This window comes from Hyperolius riggenbachi, chromosome 3 (assembly GCF_040937935.1).
Source record: "Hyperolius riggenbachi isolate aHypRig1 chromosome 3, aHypRig1.pri, whole genome shotgun sequence".
In the NCBI taxonomy this organism is placed as follows: Eukaryota; Metazoa; Chordata; class Amphibia; order Anura; family Hyperoliidae; genus Hyperolius; species Hyperolius riggenbachi.
Genome location: NC_090648.1, coordinates 222,071,116 through 222,091,365, shown reverse-complemented (window position 1 = coordinate 222,091,365; position 20,250 = coordinate 222,071,116). Strand labels below are relative to the sequence as shown.

The 20,250-nt window shown below is 45.4% G+C and overlaps 1 protein-coding gene across 1 annotated transcript in view; it reads right to left on the bottom strand.

Annotated features, from left to right (window-relative positions):
• The window catches only part of IDH3A (isocitrate dehydrogenase (NAD(+)) 3 catalytic subunit alpha), a 42,338-nt gene extending 23,716 nt beyond the window's left edge, over positions 1-18,622 (bottom strand). The window contains exon 1 of the mRNA XM_068275807.1: positions 18,531-18,622. Within this exon, the coding sequence (XP_068131908.1) occupies positions 18,531-18,557 (27 nt within the window). The 5' untranslated portion in view covers positions 18,558-18,622. The remainder of the gene's footprint in view (positions 1-18,530) is intronic.
• Between the last annotated feature and the right edge of the window lie 1,628 nt (positions 18,623-20,250).

Genomic DNA, 20,250 nt, shown 5'->3' with positions numbered 1-20,250 from the left:
GTTTGTGAAAAGGAATAGATTTCTCATGTAAAAGGGGGCATCTGCTGCGGATTGGGATAAAGTTCAATTTTTAGTCTGCGTTTCTCTTTAAAATACCGGTAATAGGTTTTCTTGTTCTGGCTGCAGTCTATACCGATGTGAAACATGATCCTGTTTCTCCCAGCCTTCGTAATTATACCCACACTTCAGCCCAAATATGCATGGGGGAAGGGGGGGGGGATAAAAACGTTGGTAAGTGTATGGCCACTTTAAAGGGAATCTGAAGTGAAAATAAACTTATGATATAATGATTTGTATGTGTAGTACTGCTAAGAAATAAAACATTATTAGCACAGATTAGTTTCATACTGTTTCCAGTACAGGAAGAGTTAAGAAACTGCAGTTATCTAGGCAAAAGAGCTTCTCTGAGCTCTGCCACCAAACTTTGGTCTTGGACACCACTGAAGCACTTATCTCAACTGTCTCATTGTTTCTTGTCCGTTTATGGTTTTACTGCAGAGGAAATGTGAAAAGGGTCATCAGCTCTGCTCTGTTTCATCATTTAACCTCTTGAGGACCACAGTCTAAAGACCAGGCTATTTTTTTTTTTTAAATACGCCACTGCAGCTTTAAGGCCAAGCTGCAGGGCCACACAACACAGCACACAAGCGATCCCCCCCCCCCCTTCTCTGAACTCTGTTGGTGGGGTCTGATCGCAGCGCTATACAAGGTAATTAGATGGCGGTTTTGCTGTCTAACAGTCTCCGCTTGGAGACTGAAAGCGGAGCTCAGCTCCGCCTACCAACAGGATCTCCTGCACTGCGAGCCCCAAGGACCTTACGCCTGGGGCTGCTGCCACGCGGTTGGCAAGCAGTTAAAATGCTGAGTGTAGTGTGTAAACTGCAATTATTTGGGAATGATGCAAGGTTATAAAAAACAACAACAACAAAAAAACAACTATATACCTGAAAATAAAAATATAAAACCATTTTCTTTGCTATTAATGTTCTATTAAGTATCCATACTACACAACCAATTCATTACATCACAATGTTTTTTCTCGCTTCAGTGTAACTTTAACTTATAGATGCTAGATTACTGTTGCTGAAAAGAACAACTCCTGATTAGCACAACTTTGTACAAACTCTTGGTTAACCTTCCTGGCGGTATGACTTTTTTTTAACCTATTTTGGTTTTTTAGCATGTAGCTAGCCTAGCGCTAGCTACACGCTTCCCCACTCCCTGCGGCGTCCCCCGTACCTTCTGATCGCCGCCGGCGCGCTTGCCCATAAGGAAATCTCGTTCTGAACGGGATTTCCTTGAGGGCTTCCTCCGTCGCCATGGCGACGAACGGAGTGACGTCATCGATGTCATGACGTCACAGGGAGTCCCAATCCACCCCATAGTGCAGCCTGGCGGCGATTGGCCAGGCTGCGCAAGAGGTATGTGGGGGGGGGGGGGGAGGGGCCTGTATCGCGGTGGGTAGCAGCGGATCGGCGGCGATCGGACCAAACACGCAGCTAGCAAAGTGCTAGCTGCGTGTTTGAAAAAACAATTATGCAAATCGGCCCAGCAGGGCCTGAGAAATCCTCCGCGGCGGCTTACCCAGTGTCCAGCACAGGTTACCGCTAAGAAGGTTAAGCAGTCTGGTCTCTTATATTTGAAGGAAACAAGTTAAGTCAAGTAAAGGTGCCCAGTATAGAACAATGTCCACATTCATAGTTGCTTAAAGATTCCCCCAAATTGGCCTTAGGCCTGGAATCACTGCAGCGCTTTAAAACGCCCCAGTGCTGTGTGCAGAGATTCCCAGTTGCTTAGGAGCGCTGTACAGTAAACTGTACAGAGCTTCCGATTAGTGCGATTTTTTTCTAAAACAAAACTTAATTATACTTACCAGGTGTCCGTAGCGCCACCCCCTAAAGGAAGAGGTCATAGGTGCTTCACTATGACCAATTAGAGAAGCACCTGTGACCTCTTCCTTTAGAGGGTGGGGCTATGAACTGAAGAAGGAAATCTGGACACCTGGTGCATATTATAAACTTTATTGAAAATATAATCGTTGGGCCCCCCAAAGCATTGCAAAATAACTTTCAAAAGGAATTTTACAGTGCTTACCGTGTTTGCTGCCATATAAGATGCACTTTTTCTCCCCCATAAATGGGGAGAAAAAGTCCTTGCATCTTATACGGCAAAGGCAGGGACTCCCCGACTTATGAACCCCTGCAGATTAGGCAACGGTATGAAAATTCACGGTATGATAACCGTCAAAAAAAATACCGCGGTATGGCGGTATCACGGTATACGGTATTACACATTTATTCTCATTACAATTAACCTAACTAGTATAGGCTCGGATACAGCGTCCTGCATCTCTGTTACCTGATTTGTGTCTGGTATTCCTCAGCTATCTGCAGTGCAACAGGTTCTCTTTAAAAATAAGCTTATCTGCAGTGGTGGCAGTCAGGTGACGGGTCACAGGTGACCAAATTACAACTAAAGGGGCCCATACACTGGTCAATTTCAGCCATCGATCGATTTCTATAGAATCGATTGATCAGAAATCGATTCTATCAAATTCCCCCATTTGATCGATTTGCGGCAGATTTCAACTGATTTCGATCGATTTGATCTATCTGACAGGATGAAAAATCTAGGTCGATCTGCTGCTGGCAGCAGATCGATGGCCCATAGAGTTGCATTGAATCTAATGGTCCAATAATGCATTTAGATTGATTTCCAATAGATTTCATTCTGAAATCTATTGGAAATCTGTTCCTAGTGTGTGTGTCACACATCAGATAGATTCCTGTTAGATTCCACTTGACAGGCATCTGACAGAAATCTATCTGATGGTCGAAAAATGCTGCAAATCTATAAGTGTATGGCCACTTTTACTTCAATTTCTCACAGACGTGCTTTAAAAATGAGCATAGCTGCGGTGGCAGTCAGCTGACACGGGGAGAGATCAAAATACAACATGTGCTGTGCTGCTCAGTCACAGATGAGAAGGCATTAGACAGTGTCTATTCTCTAAATACATGCAGGGTGCATGTCTCGTTTTTCCTTCTGTCCTCAGTCAGGTGACAGGTCACAGGTAGGGACACGGGACGGGAGAGATCAAAAATGTTTGCTGCTGTGCCACAGATGAGGGGGAATTAGACAGTAAACACTCTCTATGCATACAGGATCCAGTTCTCTGTTTTCCTTGAATCTGTGCAAAAGTTCAGGTCCACTTTAAAAATGCTGGAGGTGCAATGGTGTGGTGCTCAGGCAGGCAGGCAGGCCCTCTGAGTAATTGTGTCTCAACTCCCAGTGGGGGAACGTAGAGGCCGCTGGAGTGACTGGGCGTGTGGGAGCTGAGTAGTGGTGGACTAATGTCTCTGGCACTGACATACCTTATGGTGCTTGCGTTCCTTCTAATTGTCCGCAGGGGATCATCCTTGCCTCTGCTTCCCACTTGTCCTTCTCTCTGTCCCCCTCCGTTATAAATAACCTGGCACCCGCCGCCTAGGCTCCTTCTTCGTCGCTCAGGGAGTGTCATACAGTGTGCGCAGTGCACACTACGGAGAGCCGCAGAACGAGCGTCCTTTCATGACGCAGAATGAGCGTTTGCGCTCCAGCCGCCAGCAGCGCTCTGCCTATGCGATCCAGCTGTGTCATCACCCGGCGCCTGCACAGTCTGTTGGCAAGCCTCCCGCTACCACGAACTAGCTTCGGGAGCTTGCTTTTGTAACGGAGGTTGAAGGAGAGCCGGACAGTGACGGGAGATGCGGAAATATAGCCAAAAACCGGTATTTTCAAAAAGTGCATGGTATGATTATCATGCATATTGAAACCGTGGTATACCGTCATACCGGTATACCGCGGCAACCCTACTGCAGATACGAACCACTGACCCATGGGGATTCCCTATGGCCTGATGTGTAGTTGTCTCAGTCATAGGGATGGTCCATGAGATGCAAATAATTCTGCGTTGTTGCAGGTTAATTCATATTTTGTATGCAAATTTATGCACTCGCTTAAAGAAGTCAGAAGAGGATGAAGATGCCAGAAGTGCAGCGTCACGGGTGGATAAGAGAGGAGGCTCCCTGCACTGCTCTGCATGACCTTATTAGGCAAAAATGAGTTCTGCCGGCTGAAATTAAAATGTGTGCATCTTCAAACGAAATATTTCATATGAAGATGCCAACGGGTTAATATAGCTTTAAAATTCCTAAGCTTTGGCAGTGATGAAATGTCTTTTATGTTACATACTTTCAATCAACAAGATTGTTATATGCAAATTAGAGGAGTCGGAGTCGGTGGAATCATAAACAGAGGTGTCTGAGTTGGAGGATATTTGTACCGACTCCACAGCCCTGGGTACATTTATGACAAGTAAGGTAGTGGTCACACTCGTCTCAGTTTCCTACGTGCATTTTCTGTGTGAGTTATCTGATAGTGCTGCAATGCCTTCAGTTGTTTTTCTGCAGGTGAAAAACACATTGAAGTGTGAATTAGCCCATTGACTAGCATTGGTTCTCAGTTGTCAAGTGTGACCCCTTAGTCATAGCCATGGAATGTAAAGCCATAATAAGAACAAACAGCCCCAAGATAAAACAAGGACTGTTTTTTTCTTGTATGTTCTAGTAATGTCTGGAATTTGGAGGTATATGGTGTCAAGACTAGAATCTGGCATTTCATCCTATAGTTACTTTATTTTATACATGAAATGACATAAGCTAGTAAATTCTATGCCTATGTGATTTTGCAAGCGTGCACCAACCAAAAACAAATAAAAGGTAAGTAAAAGAAGGCAAAACCTACAATATGCAAATTCACCACGCAGGAAATAAAAGATAGATTGCTTACAGACAAACATTCATAAGGGGCCTTTTCCACTGCACAGCTGAATCTCAAAATCGCAAATCACTAGTGATTTTTAAATCGCTAGGGTTGCTACTTTATCATAGAAATCATGAGACGTATTTTCCACTATAGTGATTGGATTTGTAAATCGCAATTGCTTTCTGGAGCAATTTTAACCACTTCAGCCCGCGATGATTTTTCACCTTATGCATCAGAGCAATTTTCAACTTCCATTCATTCGCTAATAACTTCATCACTACTCATCACAAGTTATTGATCTATATCTTGTTTTTTCCGCCACTAATTAGGCTGTCTTTGGGTGGTACATTTTGCTAAGAATTTTTTTTTATAAATGCATTTTAACAGGATAAGAAAAAAAAAATTGAAAAAATTCATTATTTCTCAGTTTTCATCCATCATAGCTTTAAAATAATTCATGCTACCATAATTAAAACCTATTTATTTTATTTGCCTGGTTGTCTTGGTTATTACACCATTTAAATTTTGTCCCCATCACAATGTGTGGCGCCAATATTTTATTTGGAAATAAAGGTGCATTTTTTCCATTTTGCGTCCATCACTATTTACAAGCTTATACTTTAAAAAATGCTCGTAGTATACCCTCTTCAAATGCATATTTAAAAAGTTCAGACCCTTAGGTAACTATTTGTTTTTTGTTTTTTTCCATTGTCATTTTTTTTTCTATTAAAAATTCTATTTGGGTAATTTTTGAGTGTGGGAAATAAACAGTTAATTTTAAACGTTAAAATGTGTGTGAATTCCCTTCAAAAATGTTTGTAGATGTAGTTTTACTATTTGGCCACAAGATGGCCACCTTGAGTTTTTTTTAATCTTGTGCTTCTCACTAACTGGAAGCACAAGGAGGACGGGGAAACTTTTTTTTGCAGAAAGACTGCGGCCTCTGGTAAGAGACCATCGGTTTTTCTGCTGGGGATTTTGATCAGTGATCGGGAACCATGTTCCCGTTCACTGATCACAGGGCTACCGGGGAACAGCACGGGGGCGCGCCCGCGATCGTGTGCGGGAGCGTGCCGAAGTGCGGCACAGCAGCAGAGCACCCGCCTGGACATGAGGATCACGTCTGGGCGGCTAAAATGGTTAAGAGGGATAATACAATGCAAATGAAAAAAAAAATCAAATCACATAACAAAATTAATGAAAAATTGCAATAGCTGGCGTTTGTGATTGCTAGTGGAAAGGGGCCCTAAGGCTTGGTTCCGGCTATGGGGTTCATTCAATTTATGTGAATATGAAATTTGCATAACTCAATTAACAGTGTAAATATCAACCCACTCTGCCAGGCAAGAAAGAACTCACTTGCACGTCTATTTCCGTGGTATTCTTTTCACTTGATTCAATTAGTGATATAAAGGACGACTATTGCGTAAAAACATACAATTTAAAATGCATGTAAACACATTTAAATAAGAAATACATTTCTTCCAGAGTAAAATGAGCCATAAATTACTTTTCTCCTATGTTCCTGTCACTTACAGTAGGTAGTAGAAATCTGACAGAACTGACAAGTTTTGGAGTAGCCCATCTCCTCATAGGGGATTCTCAAGGGTTTCTTTATTTTCAAAAGCACTCATCAAAATGGCAGTTTCTCCATAAAACTGCCAAAAAAGTGTGAAGTGAACAGGGAGGTTGGCCAGCATCTTTGTATAAATCATTTCCAGGTAGAGTTTATAAAAGCATAAAGGCCATGCTGAAATCCCCCATGAAGAGATGGACTAGCCCAAAACCTGTCGGTTCTGTCAGATTTCTACTACCTAGTGTAACGGGCCCAATCACGCCAGAAGCGCTTTTCTGAGCATTTTGAGATTGATTAGTTTTTGTTTTTTTAATCGCTCCCATACACTTTCATGAAAATTGCGGTAAAAATTGAGGAAAAATCTATGCGATTTCACAAACGCATAGCGAAAATCGCTGTGATTTTTCTGCGATTTTAATGAAAGTGAATGGGAGTAATTTTAAAAACCTCTAATCAATCGCAAAACGCTCAGAAGAGTGCTTCTAATGTGAATGGGCCCTATTCCACTAGCAATCGCAATCACAAACGCCAGCGATTGCGATTTTTCATTAATTCTATGTTGTGATTGCGATTTTTCATTTGCATTGCATTATCACTAAAAATCGCTCCAAAAAGCGATTGCGATTTCCAAATTGAATCACTATAGTGGAAAATGCGTCTCATGATTTCTATGATAAAGTAACAACCCTAACGATTTAAAAATCACTAGCGGTTTGCGATTTCAGCTGTGCAGTGGAAAAAGGCCCTAAGTGACAGCAACAGAGAAAAAATGTATGGCTCGTTTTGCCCTGGAAGAAATGTACTTCTTATTTGTATGTGTTTACATGTGTCTTAAATTTTACATTTTTTCGTGATAGTTGTCCTTTAATAACCATTTAACGACCAGCCGCCGCCGATAGGGAAGAAATCCCGTGTTTACGTTGCACGGCGCTGCTGTTGCAGCAGCGCTGTAAAGGAGATCGGCGATCCCCGGCCTCTGATAGGCTTCAGCCTATCAGATGCCGGCCAATCAGAGGCGGTACAGGACGGATCGCCGTCCTGTACCGCCCTTAGGAAGGAGGAGGAAGGGAAGGAGAGGGAGGGGGGGGGGGAATAGCCCCCCCCCCGCTCGGCACAAGGCAGCCGCGGCAATCAAACCCCCCCCAGCAGGACATCCCCCTACTGGGAAAAAAAAAGGGGGTGGGGGGGGTGGGGGAAGAGTCTGATCGCCCTGGCTCAAACCTGATCTGTGCTGCGGGCTGAAGAGCCCACGCAGCACAGATCACATAATAATCAGCCGGTCCTTAAGTGGTTAAAGTGACACTGAAGCAAAGTACAGATGATTAACCACTTGAGGACCCACCCTTTACCCCCCCTTAAAGAGAATCTGTATTATTAAAATCGCACAAAAGTAAACATACCAGTGCGTTAGGGGACATCTCCTATTACCCTCTGTCACAATTTTGCCGCTCCTAGCCGCATTAAAAGTGGTTAAAAACAGTTTTAAAAAGTTTGTTTATAAACAAACAAAATGGCCACCAAAACAGGAAGTAGATTGATGTACAGTATGTCCACACATAGAAAATACATCCATACACAAGCAGGCTGTATACACCCTTCCTTTTGAATCTCAAGAGATCATTTGTGTGTTTCTTTCCCCCTGCAGCTATCTTCCACTGAAGTGTCAGGCTGTTTCTTCCTGCAGAGTGCAGACAGCTCTGCCTGTATGTAATTACTTAGTATGTGAAAGCCCAGCCAGCTCAGTGGAGGATTTATCCAGCTTGTAAATGATAAGAGAGAAGCTGCTCTAATCTAAATATAAATACAGGCAGTGTGCAGAGAGGGGCCTGGATGGGGGAGATGCATCACAGAACCACAACACTGAAGAACTTGGCAACCTTCCAGACACAAGCCTGACAAGTCTGACAAGAGAGAGATAAGTTGATTTATTACAGAGATGGTGATAGTAGAACGTGCTGCAGTAAGCCAGAACACATTAGAATAGCTTTTGGAACTTGTAGGATGATAAAAAACAGGATGCAATTTTTGTTACGGAGTCTCTTTAACCTCCTTGCCGGTTTTCCCGACCTGAGCTCGGGGTAGAAAAAAGCAGCTGCTATCGGTGATCCCGAGCTCAGGTCGGGGTAGGCATTGCAGAGCTTTACCTTTAGTTGTGGAGTCCCGCGCGCGATCTCGCTGCGCAGCGGGACTCCAGCCTCTCTCCCTGGCAGTGTGGGGTCTTTCCCTGGCCGCCGGGATCCCCCATGTCCCCGCTATTCTTCCGGGGACCCGGCAGCCAGTTGGAGCAGCGCAGCCGTGGTGGTGGCAGCAGAGCGGTGGTGGCAGCGTGACGTCATCGGGGGCGGGGCTAACATTGAAAACGAACTTCTCTATATTAGAGAAATATAGAGAAGTTCGTTTATATGTATATTAGCGCCATCTTGTGGGCAAAGAGAAAACTGCAGCCCAGGAGCCCAGGAAGGTAATTTTTTTTTTATTTTGCTGCAGATCTCCCTGCCAGAATGATTTTTTTCAGGTTTTAGGGTCTGAAAGAGTGAAAAAAATTGCACCGCTTTTAGACCCTAAAATCTGGAAAGAATCAGACCGCCAAGGAGGTTAAGGACCAGCGCTGTTTTAGCTGATCTGTGCTGGGTGGGCTGCGCAGCCCCCAGCACAGATCATGGTGCAGGCAGAGCAACCAGATCACCCCCCTTTTTTCCCCACTAGGGGGATGATGTGCTGGGGGGGGTCTGATCGCTCCTGCCTGCCTGGGTGTTGCGGGGGGGGGGGCACCTCAAAGCCCCCCTCCACGGCGAAATTCCCCCCCTCCCTCCCTTACCCAGAGATCCGAGGCTGCACAGGAACGGATCTGTCCTGTGTAGCCTCTAACATGCTCCTGCCTGTCATGTGACAGCGATCCCCGGCCGCTGATTGGCCGGGGATCGCTGATCTGGTACAACGCTGCTACTGTTAGCAGCGTTGTACAAATGTAAACAAAGCGGATTATTTCCGCTTGTGTTTACATTTAGCCTGCGGGCCGCGATCGGCGGCCCGCAGGCTATTCACGGAGCCCCCCGCCGTGAATTGACAGGAAGCAGCCGCTCGCGCGAGCGGCTGCTTCCTGATTAATTAGCCTGCAGCCGGCGACGCAGAACTGCGTTGCTGGTCCTGCAGCTGCCACTTTGCCGACGCATGGTATGAGTGCGCGGTCGGCAAGTGGTTAATACAACATTAGTAGCATAGAAAAGTGTCATTTTTATTTTCAGGTAACAGAGTAACCAAGCAGCTCAGGGTGACCCAAACTACTAAGAATGTATAGGGGATAAAAGGAAACAAAAAGCCCTCCTACTAAAAAAGCAAAGCTTGGTGTAATTGCCTTCTTAAAACAGAAGGAAATTTCCAATAATTCAGTTATAAATGAACATTTGTGGTTACCCACAATGCACTACTACTAAATATGCAAATTATCCCTTTTCGCCCTTGTTAAAGAGACTCTGTAACAAATTTTTCAGCCTTAGTTCTTCTATCCTATAAGTTCCTATGCCTGTTCTAATCTGTTCTGGCTTACTGCAGTCTTTCCTAACTGCACTGTCTCTGTAATAAATCCAGGGCTGTGGAGTCGGTCCAAAAATCCACCGACTCCGACTCCTCAGTTTAGGATTCCACCGACTCCACGACTCCGACTCCTCTAATTTGCATATTACAATTTTGTTGATTAAAAGTATGTAACATGAAATTCGTCTCTTAACTGCCAACGCTTAGGAATTTTACAAGACGACTGAAGTGAGAAGGATATGTAGACTACTATATGTATTCCCTTTAGACTAAAACTAGTCCTTGGTAAGAGTACTTGTAAAAGGTACAGACCGGAAAAAAGAAAATCTATCAGGCCCTAGGCAATGTAAGTGTGGGTGCATGTAAGAATGATGTGCAGGTACTCTGCAGGGGAATGAGGAGATTCTTCCTCTATTACACATTCTTTATGCACAATCTGAAGGTTTATGGGTGACAGACAACACCTCTGTGTTCAATGTGCACAGCATTCTCAGTGGATTCCCTGCAGCTCTGTGGGGAGTGCATATGTAGAGTATAGTACTACTGTGTAACAAAGTAAACCTGAGACAGATGAAATTAAAGTTTTATACATACCTGGGGCTTCCTCCAGCCGCCTTCAGGATAATCAGTCCCTCGTTGTCCTCCTCCACCACCTGGATCTTCTGCTATGAGTCCAGGTACTTGAGCCAGTCGGGCGTAGTGCGCATGCACACACTCCGCCGCCAGGAGCATACTACACCTGTGCAGCACTATTGCGCAGGTGCAGAATGTTCCTGGCTGTGGGAGCGGCATGCAGCCGGACAGCGCTGACTGGCTGAATTACCAGGACTCATAGCAGAAGATCCGGGTGGTGGAGGACAGCGAGGGACTGATTAGCCTGAAGGGGGCTGGAGGAAGCCCCAGGTATGTATAAAACTTTACTTTTCATCCGTCTCAGGTACCCTTTAATTTGTAGTCACCAAACCAAATTTTAACATATCAAATTTTTGATTTCATCAGCAAAGGGAGTGCATACATTTGTATAAATCAGCATCAGTGCAGAATTATTTCCATCTCGTTGACCATCTTTATTAGTGACACAGCTACACATTAGGCTTTATTCTTACAGCATAGATGTTATTTAGTATATATGTTACGGCCAGAACCCGAAGTTTGGCCAGAACTAGAAGTGGCCGGCCACTTCGGGTTCTGGCCGGCCAATGCGCGAACTGGCCGCTGCGCTGCGGCCAATGTGAGAAATGAAACAATTCCAGTAAGGTTTAATGTGATGTTGTGGCCGCAGCGCAGCGGGGGGCAAAAAATGTATCACACATCTTTACTTTATTCAATGGCATTAAGCCGCCCGGCTTTTTCCTCTGCCTCTCTCTCCTCCCCCCCCCCCCGCCTCTCTCTCCCCCCTTCTCTTATGGGCACAGCCGGGCGGGGACACGCGTGTCCAGGAGAGTCGTTCCTCGCGGCAGGAGAGCAGAGCGGGGGAGGCTGCAGACATTGCTTCTGCCAGCACCCGCTCTGCAAGAACGGCAGGATTCCCCTGCCGCGACGAACGACTCCGGAGGGACACGCGTGTCCCCGCCCGGCTGTGCCCATAAAGAGAAGGAGAGAGAGAGGCGGGGGGGGGGGGGGGGGGGGAGGAGAGAGAGGCAGAGGAAAAAGCCGGGCGGCTTAATGCCATTGAATAAAGTAAAGATGTGTGATACATTTTTTGCCCCCCGCTGCGCTGCGGCCACAACATCACATTAAACCTTACAGGAATTGTTTCATTTCTCACATTGGCCGCAGCGCAGCGGCCAGTTCGCGCATTGGCCGGCCAGAACCCGAAGTGGCCGGCCACTTCTAGTTCTGGCCAAACTTCGGGTTCTGGCCGTAACATATATAAGAGATCATGTGTACACATCATATATACAGTCACAATCAGATATGTATATCTGACCTTAAAAATACGGGAACTGCTTTATTGAAGCAGCACAAATAACTAATTTTGATTGGTTTATTTCATTTTTGTGGACTAAGCACAGCTATTACTGTATATATACTGTATATATACATTATTTGTAATGACTATTATCTGAGAAATAGAACATTTTATCATATTTTCTATTTTAATTACAGTTACAAATTCATTAGGAGTCGGAGTCGGAGTCGGTGCATTTTTTCCCGACTCCGACTCCAGGCACCCAAAATTGCCCGACTCCACGACTCCGACTCCACAGCCCTGAATAAATCAATGTATCTTTCCTCTGTCCTGTTTGTCCGGCTAAAGCTTGATTGTGTGGAATGTGCAGGGCTGCTTGTGATTGGTAGAAGCGATACACACCCTCTGCAGGCCCCCTGCATACTATGAATGACTCACACACTATGCTTAGCTGAGCCTATTAGAAGCTGGTTAGTTTGTTTGTAAACACTGCCTAAAACTGTTAATTACAAGCCAGGATTGCAGCAGAGAGTGGCAGAAACAGCACAGAGGGGCACAGGAGAAAATAATGAATAGAATGGTATGCTTTTTATTGTAAGAATATTAGAGTATAGATTAGGGCTGCACGGTTTTTCGGTTTAAAACCGAAACCGCGGTTCGTGGCAAGACGATCTGCTGATCGTCAGTACCATCGGTTTTTTCGGTCTTTTGTTTAATACTTTGCTTCTGGCCCCGCTGTGCGCGGATTGGCCAGAAGCAGTGAATATGTATGAGAGTTAATGAGCGGGGAAGGGGGGGCGGATCCACTCCAGCGAGCGGCCGGGCACATACAGCATTACCAATCACTGGCTAGCATGGAATGACGGCAGCGGTAGGCGGAGCTGTATGCTCTGTACAGCTCCGCCTACCACTGCCGTCATTCCATCGCTAGGCAGTGATAGGTAATGCTGTATGATGTGCCTGGCCGCTCGCTCTAGTGGATCCGCCCCCCGCATACAGCTCCGCCTACCGCTGCCGTCATTTAATCGCTAGCCAGTGATTGGTAATGCTGCATGTGCCCGGCCGCTTGCTGGAGTGGATCCGCCCCCCCTTCCCCGCTCATTAACTCTCATACATATTCACTGCTTCTGGCCAATCCGCGCACAGGACCGGGCAGTGCGGACCAACCTCTTACCCCCCCCCCCCCCCCCCCCCCCCCAGCATTTGAAAAAAAAAAAAAAAAATATCGGGGAAAAATCGAAATTGCAATTTCTGAGAGAAAAATCGCAATTTCGATTTTTCCCTAAAATCGTGCAGCCCTAGTACAGATTCTCTTTAAGCCAAGCAAGCATCCAGAACCGCTGGTGAATAGCAAGCCTATAGCTTTAAGTTTTACACAGCCATTTCAAACCCACATGTAGACAGCCTGTTTCGGACTTTTCATCCTCATCAGTACATGGCCCTATTTCATACAGCCTTATCAATCCCTGCCATGTACTGATGAGGACCAAAAGTCTGAAACAGACTGTCTACATGTGGGTTTGATATGGCTGTGTAAGGGCTTGTTTCCACTGTTGCGACGCGATTTCGCCTGCAATTCGACGCTTGTAAAAACGCATGCGGATGCGTTTCCGCATGCGTTTTTACCCGCGATTTCGCGTGCGATTTCGCATGGCAGGGTGCCATGCGAAATTAACCATGACACTGCCAGGGCAAAATAAAATTGAAAAAGGTGCGAAATCGCACGCGAAATCGCGGGTAAAACGCATGTAACAAACGCATGCGTTTTGACTATTAAATACATTAGCGGCGATTCGCATGCATTCCACTCGCAGGCGAATTCGTTGGCTCTTTTGTGCGTTTTTTTACCGCTGAAAAAAAACGCACCTCAACAACGCTACAGTGGAAACAGGCCCATCCACTTGCATTACATGTGCGAATCTGCATACGTTGGACGCATGCAGATTCGCGATAGTGGAAACGAGCCCTAAAACTTAAAGCTATAGGCTTGCTATTCACCAGTGGTTCTGGATGCTTGCTTGGCTTAACAAGGGCAAAAAAGGATAATTTGCATATTTAGTAGTAGTGCATTGTGGGTAACCACAAATGTTCATTCATAACTGAATTATTGCAAATTTCCTTCTGTTTTAAGAAGGCAACTACACCAAGCTTTATTTTCAGGTATATAGTTTGTTTTTGTTTTTTTTATAACATTGCATCATTCTCTAATATCTGCAGTTTCCACAATACACTCAGCATTTTAAATGATGAAATAGAACAGTCTACTGACCCTTTGAATGTTTCACTGCAGAAAAACCATAAACAAAGAAGAAACAATGAGGGACAGTTGAGATAAGTGCTTCAAAAGACAGTGCTGTCCACGACTTTATAAAGCTGCAGAGCTCAGAGAAGTTGTTTTGCATAGATAACTGAAGTTTTTTTTTTTAAACTCTTTCTGTACTTGAAACAATATTATGGACACTAGTCTAGTTTAGGGGACCCAGCAGGAAACCTCATAAGGAACTATCACTGCACCCTCTACAGGCGAAGCATTGTGATTGGCCGAATAGTGTGGGTGTACTTTACTACAACTTATCTGAAACCTAGAAGTTTGAGACTGTGCTGTCCACTCAATCAGAGTTACTGGAATTTTCCTATGTGGTTCCCTGCTAGGTCCCATAAACTATCACTGATTTCTGCAACTTTTGTTATCAAGTTATAAATATACTATGTTATATGGGGTATGTATTTGAGACATGGGTATACTGGAATGAATCAAGTTGTAATGGGTGCTATAATCAGAGAAATGTTCTCTGAGATTTCCCACTGGGTCACCTCAACCATCCTGGCATCCTGCATTTTCTCACAGAAAGCCCACGTTGTTGCTCTCACTTATGCAATGTACAGGTTACTTTTGTGTTGGGACTGTTCCCATTCAATTTGTGCTTATGGCACTTAACACGCTTTGCACAATTTTGCAAACGTCCGCTCAGCACAAGTAAAATAAATAAATAATACTAATTGGAAAAAAAACATGTACACAATACATGGGAAAAGGGCCTACTTATTGAGAAACTATATCGATCCCTGCCATGTACTGATGAGGGCCGAAAGCTCGAAACAGACTGTCTACATGTGGGGTTGATGTGGCTGTGTAATATTTAAAGCTATAGGCTTGCTATACACCAGCAGTTCTGGATGCTTGCGAAAATGGATAATTTGCATATTAGTGAAGCATTGTAGGTAACCACCAACAGGGGCGTCGCTAGCCCTATTTTAGAGGGGCCAGTGCCCCCAACATGTCCACAGATGCCCTTAAACTATTTATTGGGGTGACCCACTGTCTCCCCCGGCCACCGCTGCCAGCTTCAGCCGGCGACCACTGTGCGGGCGCTAGGATCTAGCACACCGCACTGATATGCGGAAGTGACATCACTTCTGCATATAGAGCATGGTGCGTCCGTGCGCCCGCTCTAACTGGTCGGGTCGCCCGCTGATCGAGGTCTGAAGCTGCTGCTGGGAGGTGAGCGAGGGGTCCCTGTCACTCACTACCTACCCTGGGGGCGCCTGTCACTCAATGCCTAACCTGGGGGCACCTGTCGCTCAATGCCTAACCTGGGGGGCGCCTGTCGCTCAATGCCTAACCTGGGGGGCGCCTGTCGCTCAATGCCTAACCTGGGGGGCGCCTGTCGCTCAATGCCTAACCTGGGGGGCGCCTGTCGCTCAATGCCTAACCTGGGGGGGCCTGTCACTCAATGCCTAACCTGGGGAGCGCCTGTCACTACCTAAACTGGGGGACTCCTGGTGCTACCTTAAGTAGGGGGCACCTGTCACTACCTAAACTATCCAGGCCAGCCAGCCCAGCATCACCACCAGCCAACCAGCCCAGAATCACTGTCAAAAAGGCCACAGCATCACCACCAGTCAAGCCAGCATTTACTTCAACAGCCCAGAATTACCGCCAGCCAGGTCACAGCATCAGCCACAGCATCACTGCCAGACCTTTCAGCCCACACATCATCCCCAATCCAGCCAAAAACAGTATTGCCAGGCACAGCAGGCAGTAGAGGAGAATTCAGAAGCCAGGTGAGAGGTGTATAACATCTTAAGGGGGCATTCTGCCTATTTATGTGAAATGCTGTCTATTTATGTGCCTCATGACTGCTGAATTTGTCTTGGGGGCCTCATGATTTGTTGGGAGCCTCAAAATTGCTGAATGTGTCTTGTTGGGGGCCTCATGATTTGTTGGGAGCCTCAAAATTGCTGAATTTGTCTTGTTGGGGGCCTCATGATTTGTTGGGGGCCTCATGATTGCTGAATTTGTCTTGGTAGGGGCCTCACGATTGCTGAATTTGTCTTGGTAGGGGCCTCACGGTTGCTGAATTTGTCTTGATAGGGGGTCACATGATTGCTAACTGCAGAGACTATGGGAAAAGCTGAATCCTTATCATATGAGACAATAGCATTAAACTATACTTTTTTAGCTTTTTAAAACAGAAATTAAAACTGGGAGGTTCTAAAAAAATGAATACATGTTTCAGGAGTAGGATGGATGAAATTGTTTATCTTCACAGTTTATTTTTAACTTGGATTTTCCATAATGTTCATGTATGAGTTAAAACGTTTGTACAGTATTTAGTTTAAATTGCTGTTGCCACTTTGCAATAGATAAGTGACTTTTGGGTTGCAGTTTGGGAACTCTGCCTCCAAAAGGTTCGCCACCACTGTCCTAATCTAATGTCCCACCACTGCTAAGTTCATGTAAATTTCTCTCCACCCATTACCACACCCACATTCTGGTCCATGGACCACCCATTTTTTGGCACAATGTAGCCCTCAGATTTTTCGGCGAGCTAGCTGCAGTGTGCTGAATTGTGCTGCCTACAGTATAAGCTGTTCTCTAGTGCCTGCACTGTTAGCTGATCTACCTTCAGTGTGTACAGTATAAGGTGTTACTCTGTGCCTTTAATGGATTGCAAACCAGCTGTATTGTATGCTGATCCCTGCTACTTTCAGTATGTACAGTATTAGCTGTAAAGCCTGGTACACACATACAATTTTGATTAGCAAATTTTAGCTATTTAGCTCAAATTCATTATCTGTTGGCCCACTTACTGCATGGGGGTGGTAAAATTGGTCAGTGATTGACCAATCAAAATTGTATGTGCGTATACATCTTTGATCTATGCCTATACTGATTGTAAATTATCTAAATAAAGGACAGGGGGCTCCATCCAATATTTCGATGAGCAGGCCCGTTATCTGTAGCTTACAGCGCTGCTAAGTTCATGTACATTTGGCCTCACCTAGTGCCCACAGGTGCCCCCGATCTCCAAGGACCCTAGGAACGCGTACATTTGAAATCTGCGTCGGTAGACTTGGGTGCAGGACACAGCCAGTATAAGGCTGATCCTGCTTCTGCACAAGTCTGGCCCGTATTAATGACTATTCCCCCTCCAGGCCGCCATGGATAGTGGGGGAATGAAATAATTCGGCTTCCAATGATTGCTGGAGGCCGAATTAGTGTTTTTTTTAAGCAACTTCAGCTCAGTCTTCTGACGGAGCCGACGTTACTTACTGAGCGCCGCTATAGACTGATTCCCATTACAGTCTATGGCGGCTCTGGCTGCGCCCAAATCTAGCAGCGCTGAAAATCACTGCTCCGCTAGGAACGCTCCTGACCACCAATGTACACTTATAGCTGAATTATTGCAAATGTCCTGTTTTAAGAAGGCAAATTTCACCTAGCATTTCTTATTAGTAGGAGGTATTTTTAGTCTGTTTTATCCCCCTATACATTCCCAGTGGTTTAGGTCATCTTGAGCTGCTTGGTTACTGTTATTGAGACAAGAGTATGGATGCTGTAGTCTCCTCATCCCATTAGCTACAGAAATACATTATAAAGCACGCTGTGAAGTTAGAGGCTACAGATTGTATCTCCTGCCCACGCGTGTACATGGCTTGCACAAGGCAGCTACCCAGGGCCGGATTTCTGGCAAGGCCACATAGGCCATGGCCTAGGGCACCAGAAATTTAGGGGCGGCTTAGTGAGGGACAGTAAAGCTGTTCAATGCAGCCATCCCTATCTACAAGGACAGCTTTAACCTTTGAACTCTCTGTCCTGTGTTCTTGTGTCATCCCTGCAAGACCTGTAAGCTCTATCCTGCAGGTACACTTCAACTTAACTCACATGGTGGCACAATGGGTCCATCATTAATGAGATGGCGAAGATAACGTAAAAGTTCTTAAGGAAAATATAACTTATAATTTATACCTGTATTACTGAAATAGTTATTGTCTGTGACATCCAATCATGTAAGTAGAATTCTCATTGGGGCACACGGAGATAACAACCATACAGATGGTATAATTGGCCTTGGGCGGTAAAAAGTACAAATCCGGCCCTGCAGCTACCGCCAGAAGCCATGCTTAGTATCCGCGACACATCGTGTGCTGCTGCCCCAACCTGTAAACTCCTGTCCACAATATACCATTACCGCGGGAGCGCGCACGCAGACACAGGGGATGCCATCTAGAGGAGTAGTCATTCCTGTACAGTCCCCCTCCAGTTGTGCAGCTACTCTCTATACATTACTCGCCCCCTTCAGGCATTATATTCGCTGTAACACGGTAAAACCACCTCTCCTCTCCCACCACGTCCCCACTGGCTGCTAGACGCAGGCGCTGTATTTCCCCTACCACTCGGGTACCTCCATCACTCACCAGTGACCTCCAAGCGCTGCCAGCCATGTTTCATGCGAGACAAGCCAAGTGGTGGTGGAGCTTACAGGTGACGTCTTCTGGACCCGCCCACCCCTCAAAGGAAATCCTCGCACTGGCCCGGAAGTGTGTGTTGCTTAGCTGCATGAGAGGAGGAAGAAATGTCATAAGTTTCATAGCAATTGATTTACGCTGGAATCTGCTTGCTAACCTTTCTGACTGGCTGGCCTCACTGCCACTATGTAGTGTACCCACTAGTGCACAGCCTCATGCAATTCTATTTTTTCTAATAGCAGAATTATTAATATTTAGTTTTTACAGGATTATATAGTCTTGTCACTAACTGATCCTCAGAGGAGCTCTATCTAATCACTACCATAATTATATGTCCATCATAGGTGGGAGTCAATAAACTTATCTGTAGGTTTTTTGGGATGTAGTAGCTAGTTGCGTAGCTAAGGAGCTGTGGGCCCCAATGCAGATTTTACCATACCTCCGAACTTTTTGATATGAGAAAGAGGGACACTTAAGCCATGCTCTTGTCACACCCACGATCACGCCCCCACCATACCCCTAGTCACGCATACCATAAAAATGTCATAAGAAAAATATGTTTTGTAATTCAAGCCACACTGGTCCTTTCTATCCTGGTTCATTTTCCTTTTTATTAACATTTTCAAATTAGTAATATGTAAATTTAAAGGATGGGAATAAAGTTTAGAGTCAATCAAACACATTTTTAGCAGATAAATCTATATATTTACATAGAAAGAGGGACAAAGTCCTGAAAGTGGGACAAATGAGGAGGAAAGAGGGACAGGGCTCCCAAAGAGTTGGCAGCTATGATTTTACATTGGGGCCCCCCAAGCACTCTATAAATAACAATTGATACGGTGCACCAAAACCTGCCAATAACAACAACAGTGTCAGAGGAGCAAGAAGGGAATGGGGAGCAGTTTGCTAATGATTACCACTATTCACAGTATCTATAGAAGTGATTATTATAAGCACAGGCAGGGCCAGGCCGAGGCATAGGCTAGAGAGGCTCCAGCCTCAGGGCGCAGTGTAGGAGGGGGCGCACAATTCATTCAGCTGTCATTCCTAATTGTGTATTAAGCAGAAATAAATAAGAATAGGGGATACATAGCAGTGACTGCAAGCCAGATAACCAGATATTAAGGTGTTGGGGAGGTTGTGGGCCCTGTGGCCCTCTTAGTCTAATAGCAATCAGTGTGTGACGACTGGGGTGCCTCCCACCCCAGTCGTCACACACTGATTGCTACTACTGGATGGAGGGGCGCACTTTGGTGTCTCAGCCTTGGGTGCTGGAGGACCTTGTCCCTGCTCTGAGCACAGGACCAATAGAGAACTAATACTGCAGTTGAGGGAGGGCCCCTCTGGCCCAAGGGCTCGGATGCGGTCGCAACCACTGCACCCCCTATTGCTATGCTCCTGCTCCTGCCCACCATGTACAGTGTATCAGGAATAGAGTTTGAAAAAGACTTGTCTGTTGGGTCAAAAGCTACTTTAAATCTTTTAAATGATGTCAATAAATGGTTTCCTCCCAATTCAAAACTTCCTGCATTATGCTTAGAGATGGCTGATTATGTTAAATTGTGTTTTTATTCATCTATTTTTCTTCAAGAACAGGAATTAACAGGCCTAAAACAGAATTTTGCACACATCTAATTAGATTTAGAAGGCTAATGAATAACAGACAGCT